Source organism: Zasmidium cellare, assembly GCF_010093935.1.
Source record: "Zasmidium cellare ATCC 36951 unplaced genomic scaffold M409scaffold_1, whole genome shotgun sequence".
Taxonomy (NCBI): Eukaryota; Fungi; Ascomycota; class Dothideomycetes; order Mycosphaerellales; family Mycosphaerellaceae; genus Zasmidium; species Zasmidium cellare.
In genome coordinates this window covers 643,400-669,865 of record NW_022986945.1, presented here as the reverse complement: position 1 = coordinate 669,865, position 26,466 = coordinate 643,400, and the positions used below count along the sequence as shown (strand labels likewise).

Below are 26,466 nucleotides of genomic sequence, written 5' to 3'. Positions count from 1 at the left end.
TGATGTCCTGAAGCAGCTTGTCGCAAGATGTCCTCGGGGAGGAGCCTGGTGTCCTGAAGCAGCTGGTCGTGTCCAATCGTTGGTTCTGCACTCATGGAAGATGTCCTCGCGTAGGTGTTTAATGTCCTGGAGCAGCTTGTCGCAGGATCTGGAATCGTTCGTTCTACCCAGAGACATTTGCTATCGTACAACTCGACTGAGCTTGAGGCGATGTTTGCGGCATCTTCGACGTTGGGTGCGGGCCAGACTTGCTTGAGTAGTCGCTTCGACTCGACTTTGACTGGATCCATGGTATTCCATGGAGTCGGGTGCTTTCTGCATACAGACCTTTGCCACTAGGTTGATGGCCACCAGGAACACTTCGCCGAGGGTGTGGAGGCCCTCTGTCCTGCTGTTGGAGACACCCGGCACATCGATGACGCTGAGATGCTCTTGTTCTGGGCTAGAGAGTTCGTCGGAGAACGTCATTGGGGAAGATGGGCCTTCGCGGTCTTGCATCGCTGCTCCATTTGGAAAGTCCCGCAAAACTGTGGACCCTTTGCACGATGTTGCTGAACGCTTTCGAGACGAGCGAAGTGACCGACTTGCGCTATGCCTTCAAGCGGCTGCTGTGCTCGAGGGGAGCGGCTCGATCCGGGATGATGGAGACGGAGATGTCTTCGCGTACTAGCGACCAAACACGATCTGGGGAGTCGACTGCGCAGGTGGAAATGTTGGAGTCGCGGTCATCAAGCTCTGACACCATTTACGAGACGACATGGCTGTGCGTGCTCATGAACTAAATGGTCCGTTCGTCGATGGAGAGGTTGTTGGTGAAGAAGTCGGCGACTTGTAAGAAAGCGGTGATCGCTTCCGGGTTGTGTCTGCTGGCAGTGTTCTCAGATGTCTTCGCGTACTGAGCGACGAAATACGATCTGGGTTGCGAAGCGGGTGCAGGGGCCGCTGTCGCATGGCAAGGGTTCTTGATAGGTCCTTCGAGGACACTGCTCTTGCCACAAGATTGGTCGCCGACAACGAGCAATCTCCGGAAGGCCAACAAGCTCACCGACACCGCATACGAACAGCTTGTCGATTTTCCAGCATCAATAGGGAGCCAAGACTGTAATGGTCTGTAGGAAGTGCCCGGTTCGTGGCAATGGCGGCAGGTGGCAGTGCGCTCGAGGCGATCTTCGTGGCATCGTCGACACTAGCTGCGGATGAGACTTGCTCGGGGAGGCGCTTCGACGTTCGTAGTATCGCTGCAGGCCAGGCTTGCTTAAGAAAGTGCTTCAACTCGGATTTGACTAGATCCACAGCGTTGCGTAAAGGCACGTCCTTCTTCCCGCTGTAGGAACATCTCCAGGTCGCGCTGTTGACATTATCTTGTCTGAACCGGCGACGATAGCGTCCTTTGACGGTGCCATGCCGACAGCTTCGGTAGGTGCTTGATATGTGGGAGCAGCTTGTCTTGAAGCAGTTGTCGCGAGACGTTGTGGGATCGAGGTCATCGGTACCTCAGATGCAGATCTATGGCCTCCCTCTCGTCTGAATCGACTAGCCGATGCTCGTTGCTGCGCACTAGCGAGATGATGACAACCTTGGCTTCCTCTTCTTGGAAAATGTCTTCTGTTGCGAGGCGCAAGGCCTTGAAAGCGTGCCCTTTGCGATTTCTGAGACTGGCTTCTGGCTTCCTCTCCTTGGAAGTTGTCGATTGTTGCGAGGCGCAGGGGACGCAAAAGCGTGCCCTTTGCGGTTTCTGAAGCAGGCTCCTGGGTTTCCTTCATGCTGTTGGTCACCGTCATCTCGTCATCTTCGCCATCTACCTCGAGATCCACAATATCGAGTTCATTCAAAGTGGTAGAGGCGTAACCGAACTTCGAGCGAAGCTTCGTCAACTGGCTAAGGTATGGTATTGGGACGGCAGTCTCTTCGGAGCGATACACACTCTGTCCTACCAGCCGATTTACCAGAGCTGCGACCATGTCGACCTCATGTGTGTTGGTGTGCGAGGTTGAATGCATTTGGTCGACTTGACTGTCGGCCTCATGTGTGTTGGTGTGCGAGGTTGAATGCATTTGGTCGACTTGGCTGTCCTCTGGCCGGTCATAGTCGTTCCAGAAGAATCGATGGCGCATGCCTGTTACTTCTGGGTAGGCCTTCACTGAGTCGACGTCTTGCAGCTTTGGATAGAGGGTGGTGCGCTTGCGCTCTACGGGGTCAGGGCGTCGAGGGTGACAATGTCGAGGCGTGTGCTTGTCAACGAGCCAAGATGGCCCGAGGGTACGAGTCGTCCGGCGAGATTCTGCGCATCGAACACCTTCTTTCTGACCTCTCTCGACGCATCCGGAAGTCTTTCTCGTCGCACTTTCTCTGGATCGCAGAAGTGATGTTGATGTTGATGTATAAACATCATGGCTTGATGGCGTGGACAAGCCGTATCCTCATCTCGATCGACGGCAGCCTCCTTTCTCCCGCATCTCTGCCTACAAATCTTTGCACCACCATAGCATCTTCTGCTGATATTGCCGCCCTCTCTCCCTTTCTCCCTTGAACACTGCTGACTGTCAAGTAGTCCTTGCGTTTCGACGCCCGAGGGTGTACACTCCGAGCATCATGGACCGCACATCTCCTCTAGTATGTGCTTTCTAACGACTCAACCGGAAATCTATCTCGTTGTCGTACGAAGTCCAGAAGCTGCCAGTCGCTCGGGCTAGGAGCCGGGTAAATTGGTTGGCAGTACACTTTGATGCGCGGCTCGCCAAGCTTTACACCCAGTAGACCCAGTCGCTCGATGATACCGCGGGGGAGGTTGATGCATTGGAAGGCCGACTTGTTGAAGCACACTATGCGAATATCTCGCACATATCCCGCATTAGTCGTGCCGATCCTCTCCACCCATAACTCGAGGCCGCAACTGTCACCCTCTACGGGTCTCCAACAGGCCACAAAGGTATGGTTGCCATAGAAAATCGGGAGAGTCTCTTGGCGGACCTGTCTGCAGACCATAGTCAACTCGGGCTGCACCGTAGTAGTGAAATCACATCTGGGACGGTTCCTGGACACAAACGAGCCCCGCTCATAGAAGCCCTCCCAGCTACGCGACGAACAATCCTCATCGTCGAAGTCTTGATCGTCGCCATCGTACGAGGTCCTGGACGGCGGGTTGGCCGGTCGAACCATGATCCTCGCTGGCGCACCGAACTCCTGCAGCAGGTTGTCGTCATCCCAATACTCGCAATCGCCGCCCTTGTTGCAGCCGTGCACATGTTGGTGCATCACAGCGCAGTAGTCTCCAGGCACCGTTGTGTAGGATCTGTCCCGAAGCCGCTCCCAAAATTGCAAGCAGCCCGACAAATTGTAGATCCGAGTGCGCAACTCGGCAGGCAGACTGAGGAAGGTAGCCTTGGGTACCATTTTGTATGTGAAATAGGTCACCGTCTGAGCGGAGCCTTTTGATCAAAGATAGAAAGAAGATAAAGACCGCCGCCGCGCGGAGTCTTTGTCGGGCTCGAGGCAAAGAAGATGGACAGGAGCGCGTGATCGAAACTTGATGATGTTGTGTTACACATCGTGCGCAGAGGTCGCAAGAAGGGTCATGAGCGGAACTCAGCGGCAGCGGGCCGTTGCCGACGTGCCGTGCCGTGGCCGGGAGCAGGGCACTGGAGTTGAACGCTGATGAGGTATCTGCGCTGAGGTCACAAAAACACAAGACGAGATGTTATGGGTGCGCATAATACCTTCAGCTCACCGCCAGGCCAAGTACAGGGCGAAGGTCCTGCGTCGGTCCGTCGGTCCAAAGAAGGCGGAAATCGGGGAGTGAGCTGTGCGGGAACGACGGCGTGGACATGAAGAAGATATAAGCACGTCAGCAAAGCTCGTATCAGTCTGATGGAAATCACCAGGACCAACGCCAGATCGTCCTCGATGTATGGCAATTTGAGACCGTTAGATGGGAAGGTGAAGATCCGCAAGATACGGAACGGCTCCAGTGCTTGCGTGATGAACATGGTATTGTCGAACATCGCCAGGTGGTTCCAACCAGGGCGAGGCGAAAGTACCATCTTGGCCAACTGTTAAAGGTGGAGGCCAGATTACCAGAGTTGAATCGAAGCCTGTCGGTGTTGTGGAAATCCGAGTGAGGTCACCAAGAAGCAAGGCTGAACATCGCCACCATGTTGAGTCTCTAAGACCGATCCATGGGCCGAGGAAGTCGAAGATAGAACGGCATGCTGCACAGCTATCGCGGGAAACCCGTCCACTGTATTCTTGGAGACGTTGGCGTCACTTTCGAGGTGGTCCTCTTGGCTGGATCTGGAAATTAGATGTCCACTTTTCGATCCAAAACATACCTCAAAATGTCGCCATGCTGGCTTGTTGAGCCCGATATAGCTGAAGCTAGCGCAATCTTTCATTGTAAACGGCCACTGAAGCTACGGTGCATTGGGTTGGCCACGCCACCAGTCGAGCAAGTGGAAAGAAGACCAGCACGTGGAAACATTTGAGAGCTCCAAGCTGCTCTGGATCAGTCCACCTTTGGAGAGCATATAGGATGAGAAAAGCCCCACACGAGACATTGCTGATGTACGATACGAGCCACCGACGAATAGTGGAATGTGATCAATCGATTGTTCCTTTGAGCGGCTACCGCGGCGCCACCGGCCAAGTGGGAGCTGGAGGAGAGCCGACCCACCAGATGGTGGTAGTCGAAGAAGGCACGATGTCGTTCCGGCCACCGCGAAAAGCAGTGGAAGCAGAGACACTGTGGATATCGAAGGGACGACCTCTTGGGATCCGATGACAGGTGCAACAAGACCTGTAAGCTGTCGTGGAGACCACCCAGGCACTAGGTAGGAAAGACGCATCGATCACAGCGGTGATGGAGTCAGAGTCTGTGTCGACAAGGGCCGCCAGCAAGCACCATGGAGAGACCAAATACCAGGACATGGATTCCGCCAGGGCGGTGCTGTCCAATTTCTGGCAAGCCACCGTATATGTCGACAGGTGGTATGGATACTGAGTGAGCCAGAAAGTGAGCCAGGAAGTGAGCCAGGAAGTGAGCCAGGAAGTGAGCCAGGAAGTGAGCCAGGAAATGGGCCAGGAAGAGATCCAGATGGTGCTCGTGGGAGTGTGGTATTGGACAGCTGTGGATGGAAAATCTGAGGGAACGCAGATCCACTAAGATACCATTGGTCGTTCGATACCCCGCGCCGCTTGAATGTCATGCTCGTCGTTGCCCGTACCTCCTTCCCGTTGTCGTGAGGAAGGTATGATCCGGAAGTGCGGGGGCGGGGCGCCGACCTCACCTCTTCGTGGTGAGCTGTTTCTCTGCCCTTCTCTTTTCTTTTGGTCAGCCGTGGCAAAAGAGAGGCTCTTGCAACCATGTTTCGGCATTGGTAGCGACTAGAAGGACTTGCCCTTCCTCTTTGCTGTTTCGCCCTTGGGGGCGAACCGAAAAGGCACCGCTGAGACGGTGACCAATTTTATCTCCACAACCTCTGTTCCTTCTGGGACATTTGGCTCCGCTGAGACGGTGACCATTTCATCTTCACACCCTCTGTTCCCTTCTGGGACATTTGGCTCCGCTGAGACGGTGACCATTTTCATCTCCAACTATGCATCATCATGCATACGACTCGTCCTTCTCGTCTGATAGACGTGAGGCGTACGGGATGCCGCGCTCTTATGGGCGCCCTCGTAGTCGGTCTTCACGGCGATACGACGATGATATGAGCTACCGTGATGGAAATTATCGTTATGGGAGGCATGACGAATCTCCCCGTAATAGCTATGACCTGGGCTACCACACTCGCTCTACTCCACGAACAACGTGGCCCGGAGATGCCCGGCAAGATGATCCTCGTGAGCCACGGCCTCGACACGCAGAGCCCTATGTCCGCGATGACTCTTACAGGCGGTCACCCCCATCCAGGTATCACAATGACTATCGAAGGCGTTCACCACCGGCGAACTATGTGGATTCCCGTCCAGGAAGGTCATATTACCATAGCTATCATAGGCGGTCGCCACCCACAGATGACTATCATCAGTCCAGCTCGTGGTATCGTGATGAAGGTCCACCAAGATATCTCAACAGCGGGCATGATCATCGCCGGCATGGACCACAACATCTGACTCCTGCGTCTTATGGTGACTCGCAAGAACATCGAGACGGTCGAAGCCGTTCACCAAGAACACGCGGAACGGACATTGGAACCTCGCTGGACAGAAGCGAGAGAAAGAATGCTCCAAAGAACGGGCGTCCTGGTACGGATCGAAGGGAAGCATTACGGGCTGGTGCGACACCCACCACGGCAGGAGAACGTAAATGGCAGGCCAGTCACGTCATACCATTGCAAGAGTCCAAAGAGAAGGTGGAGTCCTCGATTGCCACCCGGCCAGGGAGACAAACCGATCTGAAGACATCACAAAAGGAATCGCCAGGTGTGATGGCCACTGAATCGTCAAGAGTTCGCAAAGAAGGTACAGAGGCAGCACCTATCGTCGATGCGTCGATCACCATTGCGTCAAAGAGCGAAGGGCATTTGAGAGGGTCCCAGAAGAAATCTGCCGACGCTAGATCAGCTGCATCAAGAACTGATCGAGAAAATGTTCCAGTCAGCGGGCGAGGGAGCGATGGTGCTTTGAAGCCAACGGAAACCCCCCTGAGTCGCGAAGTCGAGGGCGAAGTGCCACGGTCTAGATTGACAAAGGGTATCAGCGATAGCATTCAGAAATACCAACATGTTGAATCCCATGGCGACAACACATCTGATGACTGCGAGGATGGCGACGACTCGTCTGATGACCGCGAGGAAAAGGAGCAAGCGTGGATGACGTCTCTTCTCTGCATTGAAGACGACGATATGGCAGTCGATGAACTTGAGACTGAGCATCACGAAGATGATGTGCCAGTAGGGGATGGTGTTCCTACGTATGATGATGACAGTCTTTATGCTGACGCCCAAGACGACCGCTTCGAAGAGCTGTCTAATAACAGTGGAGATCAGACTCTCGAAATGGTAGACCTTACACAAGAAGGGACGACACCACGACCAAGCACTAAAGCTGATAACAAAGTACTCGCATTACGTATGCGATACCAAGAGGAGATCGCCAGACTCGAGAACGAAACTGTATCCAACCGCTTCGCAGGCCCACTGGCTAAGATTATGATACACTACCTAACTGAAGGTGTATCTAATCCACAGACAGGCAACGACGTAGACGACCTGTGGGACCGAGTCTGCAGTCTCGAAGGTCTTGAATACAAGATGACGGTGGAACAGTGGTATAGTCTGTCGCTACCTAAACCAGAAGACAGGATGCGGGCTGATAAGATCCGCGACTTCTGGTTTGACGATTACCTTATTAATGATTTAGTCTCCCTAGCTAAAGGGACTTATGCCGCAGATGCCTACTTCTTGGATTCATCGTTATTAGTACGATGGTTGGCGGGCGACCGAGACTCGGAATATCTTCTCCAGCAAATCGAACGCGATATAGCCCTATTTAAAGAGGACAGAACTTCTTCAAAGGTAGATAAGATACTGAAGGTGCTGCCTAAAGTACCAGATCGTACGATGAGAATGATCTTGCCAATATGTAATGATGGCCATTGGTTTGTAGCTATGTTGGAGCCCGCTGTTGCAAAGATTACCATCTACGACTCTCTTATGGATAAGAGCTGCTTTAATAAGGCGAGAAAGGTGTTACCTGTGTTCGCCGAACTCCTTTCGCATAACACGACGGTATACATGCCTAAGAAATGGACGTTCGAGCAAGGGATCTGTTCAAAACAAGTTAACGGGTACGATTGTGGTGCCTACACAGCCTGGCATTGTCGACTTCTTATGCAGAAGGCAGACATCGAGGTCGTCTTTGGTGTTGAATCAGATATCTTAGGCAATAATCTTCGATATCAATACCTCGAAGAGTTATACCCAAGATTATTTAGCGGCGTGAGGATCGAGGACGATCCTGATCTGCGCACTACCGCCTCGAAACTGCCAAAAGGTGGCTTTGTTAATGGTCAGGGAGTTACGTCGCATGCTACGACGCAGAACCCTAGTCAATCTCATGCAAATGCGATTCAGCTTAACAACCAGCGATACGACGCCAGAAACGCAGCCGATGAGCGAGCCATAGAGAAGCTATACGATCTTGCCGAAAAACAGGTCTGGCTGGGACTTCCTAAGCCTACTGCGACCGTGCTTACGCGCATACTCGACAGAGATTTTGGCGGCCGCAATGGCAATATTACAGCGGTAAAGAAACTTGCTAGCCCCTCTGACGACTTACATGTTCATCTCCAACGTAAGGAGATCCCAACGATGCTAGACGGCCGCTGGTACGGAGACAGTATCGTATCAGCAATTGTGAGTAGCCAATTCCTACAGAACAGCATAACGGACACCCAAGTTGCAGACCCCGAGGAGGTCGATCGATTGCTGAATTGCACCGATGAAATGTTAAGGACTAACGAGCTTGGAATAATGTTCACTATGTCAAGAGAGGTGCGACGTATATTGTCAATCATCAACGTGGACAATATGCACTACGTCGCATTTGAAGCTGATAAGAACACATACTGCATCCGCATTTGGGACAGCTGGGAGCAGGATGACCCGGAAGATCAAGATCGATTCTGCGCATCCGTGGAGGGGCGCATGTTACGGTTATTTAACACCACATGCTCCAACGAAGCTATTGACGACTCCTGGAGCGTCACAGCCGGACAATGGCGATGTGAGTGGCCGGTTTCGTTCAAGCAGGTAAATAGTGACGACTGTGCAGTTTGTGCTATAGAAAATCTAGTGGGACAGGCTCGCAACAACCAAGTTCCCTTAACCATTGATGTACCAACCTCGCGGTACAGAAATGCTGTTAGAATCGATGCTCTCTTAGCCGGGACACTTGCGTGGGGTCAACCCGATCCATTTGCCGCCGAACTTATCCAGGGCGAGGATGAGACGAATACGAATCCACCAAAGACTATACATAACTTCGGTCCAAACCTACGCATTGGAATGCAGATGATGCAAAAGATTGATGATGCTCTCGAGGCTGCGAAGATTGCAAAGATACACGGACCCATCGACGTTATCGATGCTATGCCAGAGTTCGAGACGGCGATATCGTACAGAGATGCTACGAAGGCTATAGTCGATGATCGTCCCGAGGAGAATCTAACGACTAATGATGTATGTGACAAGTATGAGGTGTTCTACAAACACCTATACCCTGACCGTCCTCTAGCTCAAGGTTGGCGAGGCAAGCTGCTTAGAGCTATACGAGCGCGAACAACGGTACTGCATGTAGATCCTAGCACTGACGTTGTCAAGATGGGTATAGGTGCTGAAGCTCCTACGAAAGCTGCCTTGGCGTTTTACGGTAAAGGCATGGATGAGGTGCTCATGCGAACTAGTGGCATGACCGACGACATTGACTATCGATCGGACATAACTATCGTCGTGATAAGACACAGCGGGATAGACAAGAGTTTGGAGACAAGGCCAGGCCATTGGAATATACACGATACGATGGATGAGATAGCAGAGAAGAATCTCGAGTACTACTGGACTGTACACGGGGGTACACCAGACAAGCCGAGACGGGTAGCGGATGTCGACGACCCTGATTTGAGTGAGCCAAAGAATCTCGCTTGGTTTTACAAAATCATACGCTCAAGCTGTGCACCTGCATTGAAAGGAAACAATGGCTCAGCTGATGGAAATGACGATGATCTCATCAAGATCCTGGACAAGATGGACAATTTTGGTGAAGATCGAGATGTCAAGACTAAAGTGACATTCCTCGTAGCCGGCATCGATGGCTGGACAACAGACGCTGACAGTTTGCGAGATCTTGTAGACGGCTTTCCTAACATAGACTTTAGACTAACTATGGTCATGCCAATTGATCGTACAGTTAGGCTGAGCCATGTGTTTAAGGCTCGGGGACCCTTTAGCTGGGCACATTTCAAGCTAGATCTAGTCTTTGAGATCGCGGCGAGAATGAGTGAAGACAGATCGTCACTACTGCCATGGCAGTTCCCCGACCAGTATGGATTGACATTCGTACTTGAACGTGCCAACATCACCAAACTTGCACGCCATGATGTAAGTATTTCCCAAATGCCCGAGGACAGTCATGGGGAGACGATTGGACATGAGATCACTACGGGTGTTTATCGCCATTCGTTCAATTTTCCAGCTGATGTCAAGGAATGCTGCAATTGTGGAAGTGAGACAACCAATATTGCTTGGCACAGGGGACCGGACAACGAGGCAGACGTCTTGTGTGATGCGACTGCTTGTTTAGGGGACGCTGAGTTTATTGGCCGAAAGGATCCCCCCACAGAGTCGGGGACAGCCACACAGCAGGGCATATCCACGGGTAGGGCTACACGCAAGAGGAAGGCTGATCAAGAAGACGACAACGACCAATTGGGTGTTAGCGCAGTGGACACTCAAAACAACACCATGAACAAGAAAGATGGCAAGGTCAAGCGCAGCTACAAGCGACCTGTGTCGAAGAATGGACCAGTGAAATTGAGGAAGACGTGTACCAGCTGTTACCTTTGGAAAATTCGTTGTGATGGAGGTCATCCGAATACTTGTACTAATTGTGCCGATAGGGGTTTACAGTGCGTGTATCATCCCGTGGGCACAATGGACTCCAAGCGCGATGAGAATGGTGTTCCTAGATAATCAGTTTTGAATATCGACCACAATAACCAGGAAGACGGGGCTGGCTCTCAAAGACAGGGGTGGGAGGGCGGGGGAAAAAAAGATGTCAAGCAGGGCTACATCATAATGGTACAAACAAAGAGCGCTGACAATGGTCTCAGGGGTTGGGAAGGCGGGGAGTGGGGGAGCGGCGTAGGGGCAGGGAATGGGGTAGGGGGAGGGAGGGGAGATGGGCCCCGGGAAGGGGGGGGAAGAAGATGGCTTTCAACGGCGAAGTCAGGGGCGAGGTCAGGGTGAAGTCAGGGCGAAGTCAGGGGTGAAGTCAGGGCGAAGTCAGGGGTGAAGTCAGGGCGAAGTCAGGGGTGAAAGAGCAGGAAGTCATGAGGAGAGTCAGGAGTCAGAGGATGGTTACGGGGAAGAGGTCAAGAGCGAGAAGCTTGGGTATGGCGAAACTCGAGTCGAAATGAGGCAATACCATTGGACGGGGCATGCAGAGTGAAAGTTGTTGGAGGCGAAACATGGCCTCGGAATCGGCAACGTCTTCAAATCTTGACAAAACACACGGACACGCCATCCGCCACCTGGGCCACAAAGACTCCGCACATGAACCCAAAATCGTTTTCTGGGCAAAGTCGAAACCACCAAGCCATCACTGCAACGTTTCGCCCTCCGAAAGAATCAAGAAGCACCACAGCCATTGCAAATTATGCAGGGGTGCATTGCTCCACAGAGCGATTGGGCACGACTTGAAGTGCAAGACGAGGCTCAGCTACAGCCCGAATGGTTCGAGTGAATCACAGTCTTTTGCACGAACGAATTAGACCGCGGACAAGGAAGAGACTTCCGTCAACACATGACCATTGAAGCAACTGGGTCCGTCGGCATCTACAACGACTTCTCGCGTCCGCCATTGCAAAGTCGTGGCTCTTGTTGCGCTTGTGTTTAACAAGTCCTTCCAGTCCCTTCCGCATGGCTCCAACTACAGCCACCTCGACGAATGATTCACCACTGCATCGACAATCAGGTCGATATCGAATCTGGCCAACAACTGCCGATACCAATTCCAACAGACAGCCTCCAAGTTATCACATCGTTCATTGAGACATCGCCACGGAGGCACTAAGCAAGTGGAATCCGCTCGCAGTCGATGTACTCACATCCAACAAGATGAAGATCGATCACGGTCTCCAGCGAACAGGGTCCGGGAATCAGGGACATGGTGATCACGATGTCATTGATCAATTTGATCAAACTACAGAGCGAAGAGGCATGTTCCGTCCACAGAAGGTTAGATGGATAGTATCGAGCTAGCAACATTTCAGGTGTCAACATGTTGATCAGAAAAGATTCCACAGCTCTTCAAAGCAAACGTATCATTTCTTCATGCTTCTTGCGACTCCACAGTAGTGATATTCTAGGGCTGATGATATTAGTTGACGTAGTCTTGATCCTGGAATTCCGGTCCATAAAAGAAAGCGAGACTGTGTGCTAAGAATGGGAATAGTCTTCGAACGGAGCAGACACAGCATCATATCGATTGGCTGAAAATAAGAGTCCTCTATTACTGTTCTCGATCGATGTTAAGATATCTGACCTTAAGTCGCCTCTATGAAAGGAGCGACCCTTAGTTAACTATTGTTACACCTAAACTCCGCTTTAAAACCGCGACAGGGAAGGCGTTTGATACCAGTCAGGGGTACACCTCAATGGCATGGCCCGGGGGCTGTTCCAACCGACTTCTTGCCGGACGAGGTAGCGAAGCTTCACGATTTTTCATGCTCTCACCTAGCGTCTCCAAGAAACATCGCAAAGGGTACAGTACCATCTTGTCGCCATGCCTTCCCTCTTCCCTTCGGCGAGCACGCTCAGTGCCACATTTGGCAATCATGTCTCACTGTCTGGGCCAGCTAGACGATCGCCATACTCGGTGCAGGAGAGCCTGTACCAATCGTGGAGCGTGGCCGACGATGCTCAGAAGAAGGGATCGCAGTTGAGTGCAGAGGCCACCAAGGAGATCCAGAAAGCTTCCCAGGCTGCGCAGGCGAAGGCTGGCAAGATCGAGCTCTTCTCTCCCGCATACTACGCAGCGTGAGTATTTCGAGCTTTTCGAGCCGTTAAGTTTGACAGAATGCTGACAATCGTGGCACAGATGTACTTTCGGCGGTATGATGGCCTGCGGTCTCACCCACTGGGCTGTGACTCCTCTCGATCTCGTAAAGTGCCGCCGACAAGTCGATGCAAAGCTCTACAGAGGCAACTTTGACGGATGGAGGAAGATCATCGCAGCCGAAGGTGTGAAGGGTCTGTATACCGGAGGTGGCCCAACTCTGGTCGGATACTCGGTTCAGGGCGCTCTCAAATATGGCTGCTACGAGTTCTTCAAGAAGTTCTACTCCGATCTCGCTGGTCCAGAGAATGCTGTCAAGTTCAAGACAGGAATCTATATCGCTGGTTCTGCGTCTGCCGAGTTCCTCGCGGATATGGGTCTCTGCGCCTTCGAGGCGGTCAAAGATTCGCACGCAGACCACGATGCCACCTTTCGCCTCCGGTACTCTGAATGGAATCAACAAGATCGTTGCTGCTGAGGGAACTGCTGGTCTCTTCAAGGGTCTCTACCCTCTCTGGGGAAGACAGATCCCGTACACCATCATGAAGTACGAATGGGTGGAGATGAGACACCTGTAATCGATGCTAACCGTTCGTGCAGGTTCGCCTCCTTTGAAACCATCGTCGAAGCCATCTACCACCGTCTCCCGGGTAAGAAGAGTGACTACAGCGGAGGTGCCCAAACAGCCGTCGCATTCTCGGGAGGTTATCTTGCCGGTATTCTCTGCGCTATCGTTTCCCACCCTGCCGATGTCATGGTCAGCAAACTCAATGCCAGCCGCCAACCTGGCGAGGCCTTCGGTGCAGCTCTCGGCAGAATCTACAAGGACATTGGCTTCGTTGGTCTCTGGGCGGGTCTCCCAGTTCGTATTGTAATGATCGGTAAGTGAGCAACACGGATACTGAGAGTTCTGTACTGACTCTGAGAAAGGCACACTCACCGGGCTGCAATGGATGATCTACGAGTAAGTGTCCCGCCATCTCACCGTTTTCTGCGGCTGCTGACGTTCCATCCAGTTCCTTCAAGATCTTCATGGGATTGCCGTCGACTGGCGGTGCTCCACCGCAGGATGAGAAAGCGAAGGCTTAGATCGGCTTGATCCCCTTCTTGCCTGGGTCCTTGTCAGTGTTACACGAACGCTATTGTCTGGTCTCTTTGGTCTCTCGGTTGAACAACGTAGATGGTAGAGTGGTAATGCAGCCCTGCAATAGATGATACAACAGATCTCGCAAGCACAGCATGCCATTACCCTCCTCGGTCCGGTCAAAGTGAAATGCATCGAACTGCCGTCTCTCTGCTATTCTGTGAGCGACTGCGCTACTATTAGCACTCTAAGCTGCTTGGAGAGCTTCGGAGTAATAGGGATAGGTGTTCCACTTTGAGCAGAACACCGAGGGCACTCCTTCACCGCTGGTCGTTACTCCTTGTTTCGAGCAATGGAACTCTGTATACCATGAGCCCATGCAGGGGTGAGATGCTTTCCGTGCTTCACCGATGCGATGTATGGCTTTCGGGGCTTGGCAACATCAAGTCGGGTCGATTCAGATCCAACACAGGATCGCTGGGAGGGTAGTGAAAGCCATGGATGGATGAGTGATCCATGGGATGTGTAGGAGTCTCAGTGTTCAGGATCACGGCCCTGGCCAAGTACGTCTGACGTTGTGCTGGGTAGTTCCGGTGAATATATCGTCGTCGACCGTGGTTGAAGTCTTACCCCAAGTAACCCTAAGGACCTAGGGATACCGAATGCGGCAAGTCCGCCGTCCAACCGCAGGGCTGGCGAGGTTATTCAGTGTCAACGTTGCGCCCATCTTTCACTCTTTCCCGAACGTTTTGACAAATTTCGAAGGTGTGTCTATGTTCACGATCCCTCAATGTCTGTATTCAGATGGAGAGAAGTTCAGCTCTGGCTTCCCGAACATGGACAACGGCTTGAAAAGAGAGTTGGCGGTTCTGTATAACAGCAGATTTACCTTGCCGATATGCGCCCCTGACTGCGTTCTGCTCCAACCAGAGCACCTCCACCTGAAGCAGACTACTCGATGTGCAGTCGCTTTTGCAAGAGTCGTAGAATCCAGTTCTTTCGACCAGCTTGTTTCTCCAGTCCCGCAAGGACATGATCTATCTCGTGCTCCAGACGTACCGCTATGTCTCGAGTATATTGAAGCCCACCTGCGGCCTTGATATCATCCACTGCCAACTTGCGAGTCTCGTATAGAAGGCCGCGACTGGCTTTACGTTGCTCGAGAATACTGAGTAGACGACCCCGGTGGGGGTTGGATTGGAAGGCGCGAATCATGGGAAGAGATAGCTTTCCCTCATTGATGTCTTCAGCAAACCCTTTCTGCTCGGAGTACTAAAAGAAGGTAAGCTTTGCTCTTGTGTGCCGAAATTTCAAACGTCTCGAATACTTACTTCTGAGGCATCCAGGTTCTGATGGTCATCTCTCGCTTGGAAAAATCGTCCAACAAGCAACATCAGCTTGTCGAGGGCAAGGTCTTGGTTAGTCGTCGCTTCAAGTCTCATTTAATCAGCTACCAGCATGAAAAGACTGCCCGTCTCTGCAAGATTGTCAGTAAAAGCCCTTCAAGACGACAGCAACGTCACCTGCAAAGTACTTACTGCCGTCTACCATTGCGAAGTATTCTTCCTCCGTTGGGACTGAGGTGTGATGCTTCCAGTGGAGATCTAGGCCTTGTCCAATATGTGCATGAAGAAGTCGATCTATGCTGCGTTAGCACGGGCTGTTGTCGCCATTGGAGTGACTCTTCACCTATCAAAATGCATGCCGCTGCGGACGAGAGAGAGCCAGCCTCTTTGATTGCTCTTATCATCAGAAAGTTGGCTGCATTGATGGACTGGGCTGTGCCGTAGACAATGTGAGTGGCAGGCAACCCACGTCGGAGCTCAGATTCATCTTGAATGTCGTCAAGCCTGGCGGGTCAAAACGTGCAATCATATCAGGCATTTATTCACATACATTAGAGATGCATTGTGCAGTGTGTTGACAATGTTTCGGATGATCTGCAAAGAAGCGTCAGGGACTTCATACCATACGTCGAGCGCATCGATCGCTGAATTCCGGACGCCCTTAGATGGCATTGACTGAAGATAGTTTTACGGCTCAAGGAGAATCTTTGATAGTTCTGTTAGCATGTGCTTGAATTATTCAGCCATGCGCATCCTCTTACATTCTGATAGGGGTCTAACAGCAAGCCTGGGATGGCTAAGGATGCCTCCACTGCCGGCTGGGAGGCCAGATCAAATTTTGAAGTATGCCCATTTGGCGTTGCCGATGGATGTATCGAACCGTTTTGCTGTGTGCTGTGTGCATGAGAGCTACCATTGGTCTCCATTGGCTGCCAGATTGGTTTGTCAAGGTCATCTGCCGTTGAATTGGCTGCTTCTTCCCGATGCTTTGACCGCAGACTTGGATAAGCGTCTTCACCATTGAGGTCGTATCTCGCGGTCGTCATGCTCCATGCGAAGTTACCTGCAGTAACGAGATCCAGAAGCTCAAACCAATCCTTGGCTCTTTCGGGAACACTTCTTTGACGAGAATATTGAGCCTTCAGATCGTCGTAAATCTTCTCGCGAGACCGTATTTCGGATTTGAGCATGGTCTTTGCTTCTTCCGCCTTGATGGAATACCATTTCATGTACAAGAAGACGGCGCTGACGATCTCCCCTTGGCTACCGTTGGACTCGTAATTTAACAACTCCTTCTCCCAAGAGAAGTAATCATTGACGAGGACCCACGCGTTGTACGCAGAAGTGGTAATGGCGAAGAGGTCCTCTTCCTCGTCTTTGCTAAGAACGAAATCCATGGAGAAGCAGAGCAGGCTCATAGTCCACCTTTAAGACGATATCAGTCGAGCTCTATCCCCGACACTAACTTCTATTCAATTCAGAGTGTCCTTGACTTACAGGCATCCAGCGTCAACGACGCGAAACGGAAGATATTCATCGATCTTTTTGAAGTCCATGTCTCGGATTTGAACGAACACCTCGGACATCTCTTTCCAGAGACGAAGACACTCGAGGCCTTGTCTTCGATCTATGTCGATGAGCTCGACTGCCATTTTGGCCTGAAGTTGTCTTCTCTTGATGTGCTCTTTGGTACCGGCTGTCTGTGCGTTGTCAAAGTCCAAGCCTTCGACGAGTTCGCGGTTCGTCTCTTGTAACTAGGCAAATGTAAGCTTGTATATCCCCTTCGTTTTAGCTGGTACTACCTTCGTCTGTGTCTTGTCCTCGGCATACTCAATCACTACAACAAGGAGTAAGCACAACGACGGCCATCCATCGTCTCGGTCCTGAGTACGTACCATCATCATGGATGTAGGCATACTCAACCATATACGTCGTCAGTGCTAATCTTTCCGGAAGAGCCTCCGAAGCACATAGGGCGGTGAAGTTGCCAACAATAGGATTGATACATCCTACAGCGAAGCTCTTATGGGCTTTGTTGCGTTCGGAGTCTGCCGGTCCTGATGCATTCAAGAAATCAACCTGGCACTGCCAGGACCCCTGGTCGGCCAAATAGGCGTCTCGATGGATTCGGGGAGTGAACCTGCAGAAATATTGCTCTCGATCGTAGACGTGAACTGGCAAAGGAACTGAGTATTTGAAAATAGACTTCTTGTCGTCGGTGCGCTCCATGTTGGGCGAGATAGCCACATGGAAGTACTCGGGAAATCTATCTGGCAGAGCAGCGTCTTTTTGAAGCCTGGCGAAGGCATCGGCGACGAGCCATTTGCTGCAGTTGTCCTGCTAAACTTCAGTTGAGAAGTCGAATTCGGCGACGTTCGGTCTCTTCCTGCGACGTGACGTGCTATGTTGCAACCCATTCGGAGAAGGCTTCAGGTGTGGTAGTAGACTTTCGTGGACCCACGCAAAGGTTTGATGTCACGTCATACCAATGTTGGGCAACGCAGAGATGGAAGATATGCATGCAGCGCTAATTTGAAACCAATCAAAGCATACAAAGTCCTGCGTTTGCCTGATTTTATAGTAGCTTCATGCAAGTGCAAGTGGCGTGCCTCTTGGTAGCCTCTGGCGAAAATCGTGGCGGGCCTCGCCTTGCGTTCACCTATTGGGGAAATCAAGGCCCCCTTTCTGGACTAGGCCAGCAAGCTCTTTGCATGTGAGAAGCGGCTCCCACAGTCGCATGGGCGTTGAACATGACGTTACTTACACACTGAGCGACTTTCATAATGAGCGCATTCTCTTTCAAGTGTTCACCACATGTGACATTGCCATTATGTTTTCAGTCTGGATCTTATGCGTCGGTCTAGTGAGTATCTGGTCACAGTGCGTGATATCTTGTCTGCTCATGTTCAACACAGGCGTTGACATTGGTCTCCAACCTTATCTATGACATCTGGTTTCATCCCTTGCGAGAGTATCCTGGCCCAAGATATGCTGCTGCTTCAAGGATATGGTACAGTTTGCACGTTTTTAGAGGACACCACAAAAACGCCATCAAGAGGCTCCACGACGAGTTCGGTCTTGTTGTTCGGATAGCTCCCAATGAACTCTCGTACATCGACCCACGCGCCTGGGAAGACATCTACGGTCAGTCAAAAGACCAGCGCCCTAGACATACCTGTCCAAAACTGTTTCTCGATTCTGACCTTCACGCCAGGCCGGTCTGCGCACGAGAACAGAACGGCCGCATTGGAGAAAGAGTTGGATTTCTTTGAGACAGCCTTCAACAACTCCGACAGTCTTGTGAGTCGAGTGACCTCTCTTGCACGCTCCTTAGCGATCTAAATAATCTGTCTTCCAGGTGGATGCCAATAGTCGCGACTTCAAGTCCCAGAAGAACAACGCAACACGAGCTTTCTCGAATGGCTCGTTACTGCGTCGGTCACCTACCATGGCCACGTACATCGATCGAAGTATCGAGCTTCTTCGCACATATTTGAGTGACAAGCAAGTGTCAACCATCGACATCGACCCGTGGATTGGAAACATCGTCTTGGACACGCACGCGAAGCTTACGATTAGCCAGGACTTTGGAGCCGTGGAGTTAGGACCAATACCACACACATTGGTCACCAACATGCATCGAGCCGTCACCACCATACAGTACTGTACTCAGCTGCAGTACTTGCCGCACGCCTTGAAGTTCCTGACCAAATTGATGCCGAGTCGCGACATATTTACTGTCCTGGGAAAGATCCCTCCGCTTGGTACCGCGATTGCAAAACGTATAGCGAAGGAACACGACGAGAGCGTCTCACAAGACTTTGGTAAGCCATTTAAAGCCAGTACATGTTGTTCCGTTTTAGAAAAGACTGATTGAGGTCTCTTTTTAGTGTCTCACATGATCCAAGACAGCGAAGCGGACGTGAGAAATATAGCAACCGTGCGCAGCAACGCTACTGTCTTCGTTCTGAGCGCCGTTGAGACGCTGCCAGGCTTCATATGCTCCATACTGTATTACCTTCTCGAGACACCGGAGTACTACAAGGCTGCTAGCAACGAGTTGCGTAGCAGATTTGGCAGCAGCGCAGAAATAACACTCCAGTCGACGCAGCAGCTGGAGTACCTAGGAGCGTGCATGCGAGAAGGGTTGAGGGCATCACCGCCGGCTGTAGGTACATTGACGAGACGCATCCCACCCCAGGGCGCAGAGGTGTGTGGCCGTTTTGTGCCGGGAGGTGTCACGGTCGGCATTCACAACTGGTCCGTAACGCACAGCGAGAGGTTTTGGACACATCCGGAGAGGTTCAGGCCAGAGCGATGGACAGGAGATGGAGATTATGCAGATGACCTGAGAAGTGTCTTCAATCCATTCGGCGTAGGGCCAAGGACTTGTGTCGCCCGGCAGTAAGTGTCACAAGCATATCCTACAACGAGTATCCACGATGCTGATGGTGGTCAAGTCTTGTCCTCCTCGAGGCTACTCTGATCGTTGCAAAGCTGCTGTTTGCTTTCGACATGACTTTAGATCCTAAAAACTGCGGAGACTGGCCAGTCCATAAGGGCCATTTTGTTCCGACCAGGGGATCACTCTTCATCGGCCTGAAGCCTCATTTGAGCGAGAAGAGTGCCTCGACGCCGGCATAATTTACTCGTTTACAAGGTTGCAGCATGCAAAGATCCCCATTTCTCACACTGCTAAGCTCAAAAGATCATGGAGACTGGCCATCCTTTCGTTGTGAAGCATTCTGGACTACACTGGCGCTGGATGTTCTTTTCGTACAAGATATGAGGACGTGAGTTACGGGCATCGTCGAGGCGCATGGAGTCAAAATATCGAGTTGCTATGTAAAATCCTGACAGAATGTCACGCCTATAAGTTCTCTTCAGTTGTACCTCAAGATATCGATACAGACAGCTAGAGGCTTTAGCAGCAGTAGTTGCAGCCCTAGAGAAATGCAATTGAACATCCAGAATTCAAATCAGTCTCTTAACGTTGCGCCGCAAGCGAAGTTCAGAACATTGATGGATCTGGAGTACCCTCAGTGTTCCGCTCGATGTGGAAGATTCATCCCTGCGACTTCTTAGCCATGAGCCGCTTGGAGTACAGTTGGCAGCGCAGTTTCTTGTAAAAAGCTAGAGAGATAGCAGTTCAATGTGTTCCGATTTGACCGAAACGAGGAGAGCAAACGATCTGCTCGCCGGAACTTGCCACGATAAGACAACTCAAGGCGTGTAGATGACATAAGGAGTCTTGCTCTTGGAAGGTGGTTCATGTCTAATCCAGATTTGGTGTTCCGGCTCAAGAAGGCTGTTCCATTGACGAAGTATGACCGGGAGACATTCTATCTTCCCTGCAGTCCGAATGATACACTGGATATGACTCTGCCAAGTCGAGGTTGTGAGGAGCGCACGATCTTGCAAAACATGTCGCGTTGGATCAATGTTGAGTGTCAGGGCGTCGAAGGCAGGCATTGCGTTGGTTAATTTTGCGACCAACAACATTCTTCCGATTGACGATCTTTCTACGTCGCCAATTGTCGGCGATTGCGCGCATCTATTTCATCATGGTGGGACATTTGCAAACTAATAGCTCCATACTTGCATACTGGCGTCAGGCTTTCCGTAACTACAGACTAGTGGCTGAGCTAGCCTGCACTTTCCGTATGCGGCAATCTCAACATTGCTGGAGGCAGGTTAGGTTGTGCATCTGACGAGTGCCCAGACGCACAAATCATGCTGCTTGCGTGAATGCTAGAGCAGCGGTGAACACTGGGCATCGAGATCTGTACGCCGCTGGCGCCCAAAGGCGGCCTTATCGATGTTGTGGTCAGTGCTCGTTGAGAGGGGGAAAAAGTTGCCTTGAGTTTTGACAAGATGGCCGCAAGTCAGCTTTTCGATTTGGCAATCTGACATCGCTACATACTATTCATTATCCTACTACTTGACAAGTAGGGCTGAACTTTTCATAAGGAATACAATCTCAACGTCAACTACTGTGCCGTGGTGGCATTCTTGAGCTCGTTCCCCGTTCTCGAGCTACGCAGAAGCTCGACAGCTTGACATGGAGCGAGTTCATGCCGTTCAGGATCTCGTGCAACACAATCAATCCATTACGATAGTGGGCACTGCCAGCGTGCTTCTGGCCTTGTTCTATCTGTGTGGTCGGGAGAATCCAGTACCAGGATTTCCAATCGTCAGCGTACAGCACAAAGGATGGAGAGTTCTACTTCCCCAATCCCTGGTTTGGATCCTGGATGGCAAGAAGGTCCTCGCGACCGGGTTTGCTAAGCACCCCGATGGATTCCAGATCAAAGCTACAACTGGCTACAGGGTATGGTCAGCGCTGGTGGTCAGTGGTAGTGTATGCATTGCTAACATCACACAGATCATTCTGCCTAACCGGTATGCCCACGAGCTTCGAAATCATCCGCACTTGAGCCTCACTGAAGCCTTCCAGACAGACCTCATGGTTGAGTATCCAGGATTCGATTCAATGCGGCTCGGGCTGCGAGATGAAAAGTTCATCGGGAGTGTTATCAAGGAGAGGCTCACGCAAAGCCTGGGTCCTATCACAGGCGACGTTGTCGACGAGATGGCATCGGCCATCTACGATGCATTCGGTAATTCTTACGACTGGACGACTAGAGAGATCAAGAACGACGTTCTAGAAATCGTCGCCCGTGCATCCTCTCGAGTGTTTCTGGGGAAAAAACTCGCCCGGAACCGCAGATTGCTGGTCATCTCCAAGGACCATACAATCGATATGGTCATGGCTTCTGAGCAGCTGCGACTTCTGCCCTCCGTCCTTCGTCCTGTCATATACTGGCTCATACCGGCTTGCACCAGGCTGCGGAAAGAGGTTCATGATGCCAAGACGTTGATCGTTCCAGAAATCGCCGTTATACGCAACCAGATGCAGCAAGCCATTGATTCAGGGGCCGAACCTCCCAAGATGACCAATGCTATCGCTTGGATGATTGAAAAGTCAGAGGGCCATGATGACGCGGACTTCGTGGCCGGTCAGCTTGCACTCAGCTCCGCCGCAATCCATACTACCTCTGAGACACTATGCCGCTGCATTGCACAGATATGCGAAACTCCTGAGATTGTGCAACCACTGCGGGAAGAGATCATATCTGTTCTTGCACAGGAAGGCTGGTCTCGTACTGCCCTACCCAAGTTACAATTGCTCGACAGCTTCTTGAAGGAGGTTCATCGGTTTCGACCTCTATCGCTCAGTAAGCAACCAATGCCAGCGAAGACGATTGCTTATTGACTGTTGCAGCATCGATGTACCGGCTTGTCAAGAAACCCGTCTCCCTTAACGACGGGACGTTACTCCCTGCGGGAACCCGGCTGAAGATCGACGACACCATGGTTCATGACAGTACACTGTTCTCCAATGCAGGCACCTTCGAAGTGGCACGCTTCCAAAGACTTCGGAAGCAATCGGGCGAAGAGCACCAACACCAGTTTGTGTCCCTAACTCCTGACATCATGGCTTTTGGTTATGGTAGGCTTTGTATTGCCCAACAGGTTCAGTCAAAATTGCTGACCAAGTGTGTTTCGTAGGCCGACATGCCTGTCCTGGCAGATTCTTCGCGTCCCATGAACTCAAGATTGCATTGTGCGTTTTGCTGCTGCAATACGATATACGGAGTGTTCCCGATGCAGATCAGCCGCGGAACCAGGAATTTGAGAATTTCATCGTGGTAGCGCCTACGATGAAGGTGCAGCTGCGGAGGAGGACGGAGGAGTTTGATCTGACCAGTACCGCCATGTATTCCGGGGCTTGATATTGAAGGCCTTGCTTGCAGGAACAGTGTCTTCTAGGAGAATCGGATTTAGCTGTATCTACGCGACAAGTCCGTCTCCAGCGTGCACACTCCCAATTTTTCGCACATGAGCACCATTACTTGGCTGCAGTAGCTGATGATCAATAGTGGTCGTCGTGGGTCGAGGTGATGTCGTCCGCAAGGTCTACCTAGTTCACCAGTGCTCCGCTTCTCACGCTAGCCTTCTTTCGTATTCGAAGAGTGATGATTGGGTCTTGGCTTTTATGGTCGAGATCACCGCCAGATCGATACAGAGCAGTGTCACCAAGATCTGCATATCGCTGTGTTGAAGAAGCCATTGAGTCGGAACAGGAGTTGAAGTCAGACGAGAAGAAGACATGATCGTCTCTCACGAAGAGCGTTTCGAGCCAAGATGGAACTCAAGACCCACTGTCGTCGGAACACAATGAAAAACTGGGTTGCAAAGGAACGTCACTGGACGTCAGTCCCACCAAAAGACAGTCAAACCGTGTGAAAGGCAAACATATAACAAGAAGGCATCTTTCCAGTGCTTGTGAAGAGTCTGCTTTCAATGACACCAGATTTTTGAAGTTTCCTTTTCGTTTTCCCCCTCTGCTTCGGCTCACAGAACGACAAGGTCTCTCTCACTCACAATGGCAACTCATCTTGCTGCTGTTGCTCCGGCAATGGGTGCACCTTTCGAGATACAATCCCGCCCTACACCGAAACCTGGCCCAGGCGATGTCCTCGTCCAGGTCAAGTCTGTAGCCCTGAATCCAGCGGATCACATCATGCGTGATTTGGGCATTCACATCCCCGAGTTCCCCGCAATCATCGGCTTCGACATATCAGGCGTGATTCTCGAAGTTGGTGAGAATGTGCCCAGTGCGAACGATCAAGGCTCGGGTCCAGCCTATCAACCAGGCACTCGTGTTGCGGCCTATGCCGCAGCTGCGTTCAAGTCTTGCGACCCTGACTACGGGGCTTTCCAGGAGAAGGTCCTCGTTCCTTGGGAGCACGTTGCGCCTATACCGGCCGAAGGTATCTCGTGGAATGAAGCTGCAACTCTGCCAGTTGCCATCCAGGTGCCATTGAGCGTCTGGGACGCCTTGGGAATTCCACGGAGCGGCGGTGGCGGTGGCGTGTCCTCCAGTAAGAAGCCGAAGAAAGAAGCTCTGTTGATCTGGGGCGCTTCCTCGTCGGTCGGCACTGGGGGAGTGCAGAGTGCGAAGCTGATGAAAGAAGACGGCGACTCTCCTTTCGCAGCTGTCTACGCGACGGCTGGAGCGGCGAATCAGAAGTACATCAATTCGCTGGGCGCAGATCGCGTCTTCGATTACAAAGACCCCAATGTGGTGGACTCTATCATTTCAGCGGCCAAAGAGGACGGCGTCATCATTCGATATTGCTACCTCGCTATGGGTCAGCTCGCGCAGTGTCAGGCTGTCCTGAAAGCCTTCGCTGGAGATTCTCATGAAAAGGCGAAGATCGGCTCCGCACCACCGCTTCCTGAAGACGCAGAGGCAGTAGACGGGGTCGAAGCTATGTTTGTGATACCGGCCATGGAAGACGAAGAGCAGCGACTGGCTCAGTTCAGATATTGGATTGCGACATGGCTGAGGGAGAAGCTGGCCAGTGGCCAGATCAAGCCAAGTCCGGAGCCGACAGTGGTTGGCAGGGGGCTGGACAAGATCAATACTGGTTTGAGTCAACTGCAAAAGGGAGTGAGCTGTACCAAGTTGGTGATCGAGGTGGGAGAGTGAGGATGGTAGATTGGAAAGCAGAGAGGATGTGGAACGTCAGTGTCGCTTTGCAGAATAGAGTTTAAAGCTAGTCTTCTATTAGGCTGGCGCTTCGCGCTAGCCCGTAATGCCGAGCTCCGGTCTTGTCACTCCTTTGCTCGAGAGCTCGTGATTGCGTCCAGCAAGCACACGGCAAAACTACTGTATCATCATCACCACTTCACCATAGATTGATCAGCAATTCCAGTGCGAGAAAATCCAGCTTGACCGCACCTGACTCCAGCCGCCCGCCATGGCGGAGAACAAGAATGCGAAGTACCGGACAGAGATCCAGCAGATGATGTTCGTCTCTGGCGAGACTAGCGACGTGTCTCCAGAGACTACCAGCATGATCGAGAGCATCGTTCAGCAGCAAGTCATGGAAATGCTCAAGCGCGCGACAGAACTAGCCGCTCGGCGCGGTGTTCGGACTATCTCCACAGACGACCTCATCTTTCTGATCCGCCACGACAAGGCTAAGGTTTCGAGGTTGCGCACATTCCTGTCATGGAAGGATGTCCGCAAGAGCGCCAAAGATAGCGACGACAAAGGCGGAGGTGGAGGGGATGCGGGCGGTGTCGATGATTTCGATCTGGCCACGAACGACCCTACTCTTGGCACCGGACCCAGCGTCGGCACCAGGAACAGCAAAAACAAGAAAGCCAAAGTCGGCCTTCCGTGGGATGTATCGAGCTTCTATGCCGAGCAGGTTCCTGAACGCGAAGATGAAGAAGACGAGGAGGAAGAGGAGATGAATGCGGCCACCCTCCAGCGACTGAAGCAAGCTGACGAGCGCACCAAAGGCATGAATGCTGAAGAATACCTCCACTTCTCTGAATGTCGGCAGGCTTCTTTCACCTTCCGCAAAGGCAAGCGATTTCGCGAGTGGGCTGGCTTTGGCGTTGTCACGGACTCGAAGCCAAACGATGATATTGTCGATATTCTCGGTTTCTTGACATATGAGATCGTCACGCTTTTGACAGAAGAGGCTCTGAAGGTCAAAGCAGCGGAAGACGCCTTGAAGAGGGAAAGCGGCGGAGATGAAGAGAAGCGAGGGCGGAAACGCAGACGAGAACCTGGCTTGTTTGACCCGCCTGAGGAAGCTAGGACACCAGTCGGACCCAAGCACATCCAGGAAGCCTTTCGACGATTGCAGAAGCCGGATATCAAGTCGAGGTACATGCACCATGTACCGAAGGGAAACTGGCAGCGGCCGCTGAAGTTGATTTGATCTTGTTTGGTGTTGGGATTTGGCATCGACTTTGGAGCTTCGTAACTGAGCGTCGTCAACTGCTTCGTCTTCAGCAGAGAAGGCTTGTTGATGGGGGTGACTCTATTGTTATCATTAGCATTACGACAGCGAAGGCGCTGGGAGGAGTATTGTTCTGGTTTTCTGCTTGTGGGTTGGTGGGTTGGATAGGTAAACAGACAATGACATGCTTTGGAAGCACTCTTTTTCCACATCAACCTATTCCACTACAGAATCAAGGTAACTTATGAGGTGACATGGCTGGCCGCTATCAGTAGCGATGGCCGTGCTCCTTTGTGTGAGGTGAAACAAATTTGCGAGCACCATCCCCGAGCAATGACTGACAGCCCTGGTCCTAGTAGTCATGTCGGTGGGATGGACGCCGATATTCTGATGGCACAATCGACAGCAGGACAGCGGGAATATACCCTGGATT

The 26,466-nt window shown here is 51.8% G+C and overlaps 8 protein-coding genes across 8 annotated transcripts; 6 read left to right on the top strand and 2 right to left on the bottom strand.

Moving 5' to 3' along the window:
- Positions 1 to 778: 778 nt before the first annotated feature.
- Positions 779 to 3,255, bottom strand: M409DRAFT_48583 (uncharacterized protein; the record flags this gene model as incomplete). Its single annotated transcript, XM_033810981.1, has 5 exons — positions 779 to 983; positions 1,046 to 1,324; positions 1,357 to 2,349; positions 2,388 to 2,533; positions 2,662 to 3,255. 5 exons carry the CDS (start codon positions 3,253 to 3,255, stop codon positions 779 to 781), a joined length of 2,217 nt encoding a protein of 738 aa, XP_033674525.1.
- Positions 3,256 to 5,591: 2,336 nt separating this feature from the next.
- On the top strand, positions 5,592 to 10,688 carry M409DRAFT_48582 (uncharacterized protein; the record flags this gene model as incomplete). The annotated part of the gene is made up of 2 exons (XM_033810980.1): positions 5,592 to 8,724; positions 8,794 to 10,688. 2 exons carry the CDS (start codon positions 5,592 to 5,594, stop codon positions 10,686 to 10,688), a joined length of 5,028 nt encoding a protein of 1,675 aa, XP_033674524.1.
- Positions 10,689 to 12,501: 1,813 nt separating this feature from the next.
- Positions 12,502 to 13,863, top strand: M409DRAFT_15912 (uncharacterized protein; the record flags this gene model as incomplete). Its single annotated transcript, XM_033803402.1, has 6 exons — positions 12,502 to 12,755; positions 12,817 to 13,171; positions 13,239 to 13,321; positions 13,375 to 13,655; positions 13,705 to 13,738; positions 13,791 to 13,863. The coding sequence occupies 6 exons, from the start codon at positions 12,502 to 12,504 to the stop codon at positions 13,861 to 13,863; spliced, it is 1,080 nt and encodes a 359-aa protein (XP_033674523.1).
- A 946-nt stretch (positions 13,864 to 14,809) lies between these two features.
- Positions 14,810 to 17,433, bottom strand: M409DRAFT_48580 (uncharacterized protein; the record flags this gene model as incomplete). The annotated part of the gene is made up of 9 exons (XM_033810979.1): positions 14,810 to 15,130; positions 15,190 to 15,287; positions 15,397 to 15,498; positions 15,548 to 15,708; positions 15,755 to 15,879; positions 15,966 to 16,629; positions 16,702 to 16,958; positions 17,007 to 17,041; positions 17,100 to 17,433. The coding sequence occupies 9 exons, from the start codon at positions 17,431 to 17,433 to the stop codon at positions 14,810 to 14,812; spliced, it is 2,097 nt and encodes a 698-aa protein (XP_033674522.1).
- Positions 17,434 to 18,034: 601 nt separating this feature from the next.
- M409DRAFT_15910 (uncharacterized protein) lies at positions 18,035 to 19,848 on the top strand (the record flags this gene model as incomplete). Its single annotated transcript, XM_033803401.1, has 6 exons — positions 18,035 to 18,067; positions 18,120 to 18,348; positions 18,419 to 18,504; positions 18,563 to 19,028; positions 19,095 to 19,608; positions 19,665 to 19,848. 6 exons carry the CDS (start codon positions 18,035 to 18,037, stop codon positions 19,846 to 19,848), a joined length of 1,512 nt encoding a protein of 503 aa, XP_033674521.1.
- Positions 19,849 to 21,265: 1,417 nt separating this feature from the next.
- M409DRAFT_61961 (uncharacterized protein) lies at positions 21,266 to 23,000 on the top strand (the record flags this gene model as incomplete). The annotated part of the gene is made up of 4 exons (XM_033814957.1): positions 21,266 to 21,535; positions 21,590 to 22,442; positions 22,490 to 22,717; positions 22,777 to 23,000. 4 exons carry the CDS (start codon positions 21,266 to 21,268, stop codon positions 22,998 to 23,000), a joined length of 1,575 nt encoding a protein of 524 aa, XP_033674520.1.
- Positions 23,001 to 23,653: 653 nt separating this feature from the next.
- On the top strand, positions 23,654 to 24,763 carry M409DRAFT_48577 (uncharacterized protein; the record flags this gene model as incomplete). The annotated part of the gene is made up of 1 exon (XM_033810978.1): positions 23,654 to 24,763. The coding sequence occupies one exon, from the start codon at positions 23,654 to 23,656 to the stop codon at positions 24,761 to 24,763; it is 1,110 nt and encodes a 369-aa protein (XP_033674519.1).
- A 271-nt stretch (positions 24,764 to 25,034) lies between these two features.
- Positions 25,035 to 26,012, top strand: M409DRAFT_48576 (uncharacterized protein; the record flags this gene model as incomplete). Its single annotated transcript, XM_033810977.1, has 1 exon — positions 25,035 to 26,012. One exon carries the CDS (start codon positions 25,035 to 25,037, stop codon positions 26,010 to 26,012), a length of 978 nt encoding a protein of 325 aa, XP_033674518.1.
- Positions 26,013 to 26,466: the final 454 nt, after the last annotated feature.